General features: G+C 51.5%; 1 protein-coding gene across 1 annotated transcript; it reads right to left on the bottom strand.

Moving 5' to 3' along the window:
• Positions 1 to 7,107: 7,107 nt before the first annotated feature.
• On the bottom strand, positions 7,108 to 7,746 carry LOC113567323. Its single transcript, XM_026994700.1, has one exon. It carries the CDS (start codon positions 7,744 to 7,746, stop codon positions 7,108 to 7,110), a length of 639 nt encoding a protein of 212 aa, XP_026850501.1.
• Between the last annotated feature and the right edge of the window lie 3,379 nt (positions 7,747 to 11,125).

Here is an 11,125-nt window from a genome sequence, read left to right on the forward strand (position 1 = left end):
TTCATTACGGCAGGACAAGGGTCCTTGCTTGCAGGACAATGGGGCCAAGCCCAAGGGGGAAGGAAGTGGGACTCGACTTCGATTATAGTATTTTACTCACTCATTTATTAACAATAACAGACACATGAGTGCTGCCCCACACACACGGAATAATCAATCAGGATTCAGGATTCAGCAGAAGCTAAGGCACATCCCCACCAGCCAGATTATTCATGCCTTTTATCTGCCACAGCCAGGGGCCAGAGCCGGCGACCAGTGGCTAACCCATTTAGCACAATTTAGGCACTCTCCTCTTCTCCGATTTCACACCCACAATTACAATTACAATCCCACAATCAGGCCAGGCAGATCCTTTGTTGCCAGCAGCCACTCGCGCGCTCGCTCTCTCCGTGTGGAAGCTAATTACAATTACGGTCTGGGGGGAGCATGCCCCATGGGGGAGCCTTGGTTCGGGGCAAAGCAATCGATGGGCCTCCAAAACATAGCCATGCATATTTAATTCTCTTCTCGTCTCTGGTAACCCAGAATATCCTGCCTCTAACCTGCCCTCATCCTGCCCTCATCCTGCCTCTATCCTGCCCTCATCCTGCCCCCATCCTATGCCCCTGCCACGTCTCCTCCTAGGCTTTTTGGGCCTCAAATCTCCCCGCTTTTTTTGCAAGTGTAACTTCATTTGCTGCCACTGCCACTGCCACTGCCACAGCCACAGCGGTGCGGTGTCGGGGCCAAAAAACCATTTGGAACATGCACAATTTTGACACGACCCTCCCAATCAGCCACGCCCACGTCCACGCCCCTGCAGAGTAACAAGTACCATTCAAGCATGCCACCATGCCACATGGAACAGGGGCAACAGGGGCAACAGAGGGGATCTGGCGATTTCATTGGAACTCAATTAATGGAGCATGATCTTAATGGGTTCCTACAACAGTCGAGCGGCCCTCCGTGGCCCGCAGGGGCAACGAGCCGTACAACACATGCCTCTCGCTAAGTGCGCCAAATCAGCAGGACTCTAATTGGGGGGCGGACATCAGAGGATATGCCATCCTTCGGCTCGCATGGCTGGTGGCCTTCATAAAAAAGGAAAATGCTGCAAAAAATCTATTTCAGCCAAAAACATTCGGCCAACCTCCCCCTCCCCCCTCGTCTCTTGCCTCTCCTGCAGTGTTTTCTCTTTTTTGCTAAACTGGGGAACGTTTGCAGAGCAATTAAATGGGCAGGCGAGAGGGGAGAGGCGTTAGGCGTTAGTTTTTCGATGATTTGCAGACGGCTTTTATTGGCCAGGAGTCAGAAGTGTGGCTTTCATGTCGAAATGAAGGATTTTCCCCCAGGGGAAGTGCGTGGAAATGCCAAAGTGTGAACTGTGACCTCTGCCGACTGCATTTCAATATTTATTCTGATGATTCAGGGGAATGGAGCCTAATATTTGGAGCTCCTGCCCCACATGCAGCCCCTTTCTGCGAGAGCACTCCCTCAAGGCTTCAAGGAGCAAGGACGAAGGTAAGTGGCGCTCGGGGCGGTTCCTGGCAAACGAGGCCAATATTTCAGCGGCTCGAATGGCGTGAAGCAATTGCCTAAGGGCTCCGCTCTCCCTCCTGCTAACTGCAGACGCAGAGGAGTCCTTTGCCAAAGGAGATCCACGCGCTTCTTGTGGCAGGTACATGCGATGCAAATGTGCAGCATTCGATACAAATAATCTTATCAGTGCCTTATTCATGCCACATGTGGTAGGGATCTAGTCTCGAAATTGGATGGGAACGGAAGGGAATTTTGGGATTTCAGTCAGGGAGGGGCAGCCCCATTTAAAGGGGGGAGGGGGGTTTCTGGGAGGGCTGCTTTATTCTTTGCTGTGTGCGCACGTTAATGAGATTTATTGCGATGGATTGTTGGGCACTCCCCCCCCGCGCACTCCCCCCTGTCGGAGGTCAGGGGGCAAAGGCAGCGAGACAAGCAATTTAATTTTTAATTTTCCAATTGAATGCCCCCAAATTAGAGTCCAAATTAGGCTTGTTGTTCGCCCAAAGATAACCGGAGGAGTACGAGCATCTGTATCCTGTATCTGTATGCCCCTCACACAGGGATCAGCCAGGAGCCGCCAAGGGGGCCGTGTTTTAAAGCACTACTTTAAGGCCATACATGACGGGGGATACGTATGGGATGTGCGTTCTGTGAATTTTTATCGCTTTCCAAGCGGATGGGCAGGGGGGGAGTGGGGACTTGCTTCCGTCTCCTTGGCTCTGGGACGTTCACACTTGACCGGCATTCAATTACCCTACGAGGCAGAGCAGAGCAGAGCTCCACTGGCCCCGGCCATTGGGCTGAAATTTGTTTTTGCTTCCTTGGTCCATTATTTGTTGGCCATTTAAAGGAGTCCAGTGGCTGGGACACAATGCTTACCATTCAGATATGGCCGTTTCTGGGCGACAAACGATGTTTACTGCTTCCCCTTCCCCCTGCCGCTCCTTCCCCCTGCTGCTCCTTCCCCCCTCTGTGACTGATGGAGCTGAAAAGCCTCCCCTCTTCGAACGCAAAAAAATCACCATTGAGCAGCAAATGGCATGCGTGTGAAAGTGGGATTCGACCCCTTGACCCCTCGACCCCTCGACTCCCCTCTCTCTGCGGTAAACGTTGCTCATTTGGCCACATAATTTATTTTCGCATATTAATTTTCGGACTCGCACTCGGACGCCAAGTTCCCGAGCAAAAGGCAAATGAGAAATTTGTGATAAATGAGCAGGGCTTAAATGCTCGAGGATCCTGGCGGTCTGCCGCGGGCAGGACCGAGCAAATTATTATCCTGCAATGCTTAAAGATATGCCCCCGTTCCGTGCTCCTGCCCCTGCCCCTGCCCCTGCCCCTGCCCCACGTGTATGCCACGTGTATTTATGGATAAATGAGAGACAGCGAGGAGCATTCATGTGTGCGTTTTAATTGCTTTCTCTGGTGCTTTAAGGCGGCACATAGAAGTCCCCTGGCAACCACCAAGAGATGATGATGGATGAGCCATCGCTCTCGGATGGAGCCACTCTGCGGTTGAAAGAAACTTGATAATAAATTCAGCATAAGAGAGCACAGAGCGCACAGCTATGCTGCTTAATTATCATTTGTGTTGCTGCTGAAATTCTGGGCATCCAGGAGGCAGAGGGGCAAGGAGGCAGGGGCATGCAGGCAGGTCCTTGGCGCTGCTTATTAATCTCCTCAGCCAGCGGTGCCATCGCTGCTGACATAAATATTTGTGCACAAGAGTCCTTTATTGAAAAATTCCTTGGCCAAGAAAGTGGGAAAAATGACGATAATGGCGGGAACGGGACCTGCAGCATGCAGCATGCAGCATGCCACTGAGCAGTCATGCAAACATCCCCCACCACGGAAGACGGCATCCCTTTAATCATCGAAATCGAGGGGGGGAAAAACGAGTGGAAAAATCAATGAGTCAGAGAAAAAGAAAACTCAACAAGGGACAACTTTTGTGCCTCGAATGTGGCATGTGGAATGCGAATGCGAGTGTCGTTTGTGATTTGTTTTATGGTGCGACACATTAGCGGAATTGCGTCAAATTATATTCGGTGGAGAGGAGGGGCTATAAATTTAACGATGCATTAAAGCCGAGAAGATGGAAACTTGTTCTTCTTCTGCCTGGGACACTCGCCATTCCCCGCCATTCCAAGCCATTCATTTGGCAATCATTTGGCGGGTCGTGACTCCAGTTTTTCCAGCCAAACCGGAAGTGTACGCAGCCCCAGTCGCTTGCCAACTTTTGTCCTTCCGTCGAGTCGCCTCGTTTCGGAATTTTAACATTTCAACTTTCGCACATTTTGGCAAATTATTCAAATTCTTGTCAGTGCAGCAGCCAGCAGGGGGGGGGGGGGGGGGGGGGGGGAAACACAACCGAACAAAGGCCCAAAAAGAGAGCGAAATAAACTGAAATTAAATGAAAGCAGAGGAAAGTAAAGCAAAGCAACGCAAAGGAAAGAAACAGAAAGAAAGTCGCGCAGAATTTGTCAACGATTTATGTGTGAGGCACACGCTCCTCGCATACGAGGCACTGTGGCAGCTGGCAACGGCTAAACGTGCAACAAACTTAAGAGCGCAAATAAAATGTGTTTGCTCACATTTTTGTAATTTTGATGAAATTGTTTCGCTTATTGCGAGGGGAGACAGGGGCACAGGGGCACGGGGGCACGGGGACACCAGAATGGAAGCAGGGCCAAGGGAGGGGAGTGTGCCTGCTCACAAGGGGCATGCCGCATTGTTTTTTGTTGCCTGTATCGCATACAACGTGCAATATTTTCGTCGCTCTTTGAATAATTAATATTGCGCATACGACGTGTTGTCTACTCTCAGACAATCCATGGCGCAAGGAGCAGGAACCCACTTGATTATGCTAATCTGCCGCAATATTTGGCCCTCGATTCGGGCCTCATTCATTCCTTGGAATGGTATTCCTTGTCGTGGCTGGTCTCCTGGTCTCCGGTAAATATAAATTATTATTAATGCCACATAAATCACATTTCCCCCGAGAGACAAACTCAAGTGATTCCCCGTTGCCCCTTCGAGCGGCAACTGCCGCAAAGGCAGCTAATTTGTCAAATGACAACAAATGCCGAGAGTTTCGGGAGTTTGACAGCAGTTGCAACAGAATGCCACGGATGGCAGCTTGATTTGTAATGCATGCAAATTGGCATCGCGGCTGCACAAGGGGGCGGTGGAGGGCGGTGGGGGAGGGGCACAGAGTTCCTTTGGTTCCTGCGCTGCGGATTCGGTGTCGGTGTCGTTTGCTCCTAACTCTGATTGTAAGGATACTGCGCTTCATTGCCTGTGGCAGGCAACAGTCTGCGGAGCAGTTAATATTCCCAAATGTACCTAAATATTCCTTAATTTGTTTTGTGGCAAGCGGCAATTAGGCAGCACACAGCAATAACAACTGCAAAACGTGTATCCCCACACCCCCTCCCGCGTCAGCAGCGGAAGGACATTTGTCAGTGTGGAACGGAACCCTTTTTGAAGCGCCAAAGCCACACTCTGCTGGACGGGGGGACGGGGGGACAGCAGGACGGTGGGACAGCAGGACAGCAGGACGGGGCCCATCCGAATGGAAGAGCTTTCCGGTCTTGGCTGTGGTTCAAGAAACTCTCTCGCAAGCGACACTCCTGCTCGAAAGATAAATGCGAACGTAACTTTTGCCATCAAATGTTGCCAATCTATGCCCCATGCCCCATGCTCCATGCCCCATTCCTTGACTGCTGACTGCAATTTGGTCTTGCTGCCACTACCTTTGGCCAACAGCCACTCGAACGAACGAGGGCCCCCCCCCCCCCATCCCCCCTCCCTGTTAAGTGTCCAAAGTCCACGAAGTGCACAGGGTCCAGGGGGGGGGGCCGAGATGGAGTCACATTTAGTTACTGATTTATGGTCGCTGCCAGGGTTCCAGGGTTTTATCTGTTGAGTTTTCGGCGTAATCATTTCAAGTCAAAATATTTTCAAAGGTCGAAGCAGGAGCGATGCCTGAATGCCTGGATGCCCTGGACGCTTCCTTGATAAATGACGGCAAGTTTATCTCCACATTTGGCCATAAATCCGGGCACTACAAACTTGCAGACCCTCGACCGGGCCCAGCCCCACCGCCCAGCAGGAGGGAGCTGCTCGTCCCGTATTTAGATGGTGTTTAGTGTGTGAAAGGATTGCAGTTGGCTGGGGGCTGGTGGGTCCCTCCACAGACCAACGCAGGGGCCCCGAGGAGGGCGACAGGAAACGTCTCGTTTGTCAGCTTTGGGGCGTAAATCGCTCAGGAACAGAACATACTTTAAGCCTTTATAAACATTGCTAAAGTTTTGCAAATCTTTAATTTAAGGCCCCTCCCCGCCCCCGTCTGTGAATGTCCTGCGGGGCCCCTTTTGGCCATGAAATTGCATTTGCATTTGGCTGAATAATTTAGCACATATGTTGACCAGAACACACCCAGCCTTGGGGCAACTATAAATTGAAGACAAATGGACCCAACAGGCCTGTTGCCTGTCCACCCCCGAACCCCCCCCCCCCAATCCTGTGCCACCCAGCTTCCCACAAAGGACGGGCGATTGCCCGAAAGAATTCCATTTCCATATTGTTATTATTTTTATTATGGTTTTTGCCCAGGACCCGGCCTGGGGGTCGTGCCACACACAGAAACGAGCAAGCGAGCAAAAGAGCAAACGGAGCACAGATGCAAACCCTCTGGCGGGGGGGAGGGAGGGGGTTTAAAGTAAACAAACACAAACACACACACGCTCAGTTCAACTAATGACCGAATGACCCCCGAACCCATTGGGAAGGTGGAGAGCAGGGGGGCGAGCGGGGGGCTTTGGCGTTCGCTCTATTGGCTTTCCGTTTTGCTGCATGCGGCTGCCACACACTTGCCACAGACGCGTTGACAGGCTGTTAATTAATATTAAACTCATTTCCACATTCCACATGCCACATGCCACAGTCTCTGGCATTGAAGCCAGGCCACAAGCAAGCGCCTCCAGAGGAGACTCCTGTTATTCCTGTTATCCGCCCCCGTCATCCTTGATTCTGGACGCGTTTCCCATTTCCGATGTGTGTAATTATTTCATGGCTCTATAGGCGCCTGTCCAGGAATCGGCAGGGGGCAGGGGGCAGGGGGCAGGGGGCAGGGGGCAGGGAGGAGTGTCAGTGCCAGTGCCAGTCGGACCGGTGAAGGAGCCGACACGTGTCCTGGATAACTCAATCGAGAAGGGAGTGCAGTCCAGTCGCCACATAATCCATTTGCCATTTAAATTTAAACGAATTAAGTGCCACCTGTGTGGCCTGTGACCTATCTTCCCCACCGCCTCTTGCTGTCGCACATTACGCATACGCAGTGGCGGCTGTCATATATCCTGCGTTTAATTACAACTGATGCTCCTCCGATGCTCCTCCGAATGCAGGACACGCACGCAGCGAATGCGAAAACTAATTAAAATGTTTATCAGCTTTTGTAATTCAGTCATCACAGGGGCCAGGGGGTGCGAGGGGGAATGTACGTGATTGCCGTTTTGTTGCATGCCTGCCTCCTCGTCTAACATTGAAACTCTGCTTGCTATTCATATAATTATGTGTATCCTTTTATTAATTGACTTCCAGCAGCAGGCTGATGAGATCCAGGGGCGTCTTTTGGCACTCGCCCCCATAGAAGGCCTCGCAGTCGCCGCCTCGCCTGCCGAACCGCTCCGAGGCGTGGTAGTCGCGGTCTGAGCCGGCGCCCGTCGGCTCGTCCCTGGAGCTCGAGGGCGTGAGGACGATGTCCAGCACTTCCCCGAGCAGACCGCTCTCGTGGCTCAGCGGCAGGGCTGCGTGCTCGCAGATCAGACGCAGGAGGCAGCCGCGTCCCGGGAGGCCGGCGTTCGCTATGACCATCTCGATGCCGCGGTACACGATCCAGCGGTAGAGAGCGCCGTAGTTCGACTCGTCCCCTCGGCCCGTTATGGCCTGGGGCTTGAGGTAGACCCGCGTGATCTCCGTGGAGTTGGTGGGCAGGAAATACTCGGCCTTGAGGACGTATCCCGAGGTCACGGACTCGAAGTGCAGCCCCTCGACGGGTATGCCAATGCCGCCAATAAACTGAACCCGCGTCGGACTGGTCGGCGGAAAGATGAGCGATCGGCTGAAGCGTTTCAGATGGTTTCCCTGGACTCCGGCACGGACCCAGGCGCAGGCCAGAAATAGCAGCGCAGCCGGAAAAAGTGTCAAAAGTGTCCGATGATGCATTTGTGCGATCGCTTCGAGAAGAGTTTAAGAACTGAGCCACAGAATCGCAGCACAGAACCCAAAACTCACTTTCTTCTGAGGCATCTTTGAGTCGGAGGAAATCAGATCAATTAGCATCTCGGTGGCAAGTCGTTGATCAAAGTAGGTTTCACTAAGCACTAAGCAGCCTCGTATTCGGCATTCAAAGGTTCTTTAAACGCTGCTAATTGAACTGAAAATACACATCCATCCATCCATCTATCAATCCGTCCGTTCACTGCAGTGGAAGATGGTTTTCCTTAGACGTGACCCCTTTTTTTTAGCCGGCACAGACACAGAACTGAGTGCAGATCAAACAAAATGGGAATCATCGTACCCATACCCCTACCCCTACCCCTCCCTACCCTTCTCTGTGGCATTGTAAATACAGTCTGCGTCTTTGGCAATCGTCTTTGTAGGAGTATTCGAATGTAATCCAGCTACCACACATCCACATCCACATCCATAGACATCCTCATTCCCATTCCCATTCCCCATCGCATCCTATTGAAGATGTAAGTGCATGCAGCTCCTAAAGCATTTCAAAATGTGTATAAGAAATTGTATAAAATGTGCGAGCATTGGCATTAAGACACTAAGCCCTGGCACATCTCTGCCCCCCGCCCCCCAGCGGGTGGGGGGTCGGGGTCGCAAGGGGAAGCGGAAGTTATGCCGTCAACGACTTGAGTAAGTTAAGTGAACTGCTGCTGCTGCTGCTGCATCAGGGGTTCTGCAGCAGAGATGAGCCGTGACCCCCCTACAGGGGGGCGGAGAGTGGGAGCTAAACGAACCCCTTCGACGGCTGCTACAGGAATGCGATAATAGCCATGAAGAGAAGGAGATTAGAGAGTAGCGAGAAGGATAGAAAAGACAAGAAGAGAGCACCCCTGCCCCAGCCCCTGCCCCGCACCGTCCCAGACTCGCGAAGGATAAGGACGTACATCAGAGTGAAAAAATAGACGCATTTCCTGCCGCCTCCTTGCCCATCTCCTGCTATGGAGATGGGAATTGTTGATTGAATGGAGCTGCTGTTTAAGCAAACTATTCCTAAACGCCAAAGAAAGAAACAAAGAAGTAGAGAATTTAGATGGCAAGCGAAACGAAACGAAAGGAAACATATTTTAGATGCCAGGACACACACAGGTACGACTACGTGTCGTATACGTAATGAACAGCAGGAGCACAACACAGAAACGCATTCATCAACGCTTGGAGGTTGGAGCTTGGAGCTTCGTCGTCTTCGTCGTCACATCTTGACCTCGCAGAGCCTTAAAATTACCTCGTTAGTGCTCCAAGGTGCCGTAAATCCTTTTGCGAGACTCAACAGCATTCGCCTGCCCCTCCACACCTCCTCTCCACCGCTCCGCTCTCTCCTGTGGCAAACGCGTGTCTTACTTATGCTTATTTAGTCGGGTGCATGCTGCCTGGTGCAGGCCAAGAGGGAGTGGATAATGAGTTAAATTATTATGCAAACGACGGCGGCTCCATGTCTTGAGATGGAAATGTGTGCTCCACATAAACAAAACACTCGAAATGTGTGCCGGGGACAAACAGAGCCTAGAGCCCTAGAGGGGCAAAGGGCTCTTTGGATTAGATTGGAAGGAAGCTGCTCCCCCCCCCCCCCCCCCATTCGATGCAAGTGGCACTATTTGGAGCACTCTGGAGCCCCCTTGAGAGCTCCGCCTACTGCCTACTGCCACTCTTACTCGTACTTCCACTCCTACTCCTTGCATTTAGAATCTATGCTATCCATATTATTTATGGACATTGCACACAATAATTGGCCAGCTTTACGCTCCAATGGTTTTTGAATGGTTGCAATGGTCAATGGCAACGAGGCTTGTGGATGGGCTACCGAGTGGATGCCGGTTCGTTGACCCCAAAAACATTTCAATGTTTAAATGTTTGCCAGTCATAAAACAGCCAAAGAGTCACAGTCACTGTCACAGTCACAGTGAACGGCAGGCAGGTGTGTCTGTCGTCTGGCAGTCATCCCAAATCGACGAATGGCATACAATAAAATCTATAAAAACAAATCTAAAAAATAGAGCCAGCGCTAAAGAGCAAACAGGCCAATAGAAGGACACAGAGAGAGAGAGACGCTTACTGCTAGGCTACTCTGTGAGAGAGTCACTGGAAATGTATCTTTTAATCTCTGCGAATAAGGCCGTCAAACGGGAAGCCGGACAGAATGACAGGTGGACCGATGGACAATATGCTTGACTGGCAATCCCGATAGCGACAGAGCAGGGAGCGGAGAGATATATTTAAGGATAATTCAATGATTGCTCGGCTGATGTACTTACTATTCTGTGCGAAGACGGAGTGCAGGGCGGCGAGAAGCCCAGGACAAGCAATTGTTTTTGAATGAAATCAATTTGTTGGCCAAATATTTGGCCCAAACGGGTACTGGTATTCGGCCTACAAGGCCTAAAGGTGGGTCTGCAGCGTCATCCCATGGCCACCCACGATGCGGGTCAGCTTCAGCTTCAAATGCCATGGGTCATATGGGTCAAAAGAGTTGCCTCACGTGTATCCTGTCTGTCTGCCTCTCCTGTCCTGTCCTGTCCTGTCCTGCCTCTATGGGAGATGTACATATGCAAATGACCGGAAGAACACAGCAAACATTCTAATCGGCAAAGCGGGGTTTATTGATGCTCAAGTTGCTGTTGTTGCTGCTGTGATGAAAATTTAAATATTGCACGAAAGCCAGAAAGACCAGAGATAATGCAAAGCAGGAGGCTGGACGCTAGTAGTGGCAGTAGAAGACCGAAGACCTGGCTAACTAACAAAGTTAAAGTCTGCCAAACTATTATTAAAAGTTTCGACATTGACCGAACCGAACCAAGCCGTAGCTCTTTATTTAGTTGTACTCTCAAAAGAACAAAGAACCGAACCGAACCGAGCTGAACCCTGCTGCCTGCAGCCCCTTAAATGGGATCAAAATAAAGACCCAGGCAGGCTGGCAGACAGGCTGACAGACAGAGGAGGCAGTGCGGCTGCTGCTGGCAACAGTATTCAAATATTAAATCCACCCGATGCGGAGTGCACCCCGAACAGCAGCAGCATCCCCACCACATAAAGAACAGCTGCGTCCACCGTGGAGCAGGAGGAGGAGGAGGAGCAGGAGGAGGAGGAGGAGCAGGAGAAGGTTCAACGGTAGATGGAGGGCAGATTCCTCTGCTGCTGCTGCTGCTGCCCTTTCCGTGTTTAATTGAGTTTGAAATAGGTGCCTGGTGCCGGGTGCCTGGTGCCTGGTCTGCCAGTCGGTGGGGCGACGCGAAATTGGCTTAGTTGTGGGGGGGATCCCCCCATGGCACACTACCATATGGGAGGATGCTGGCGCACGCTGTTTCTTTAA

This window comes from Drosophila persimilis, unplaced genomic scaffold (genome assembly GCF_003286085.1).
Source record: "Drosophila persimilis strain 14011-0111.01,24,50 unplaced genomic scaffold, DperRS2 tig00000000-arrow-pilon, whole genome shotgun sequence".
NCBI classification, from domain to species: Eukaryota; Metazoa; Arthropoda; class Insecta; order Diptera; family Drosophilidae; genus Drosophila; species Drosophila persimilis.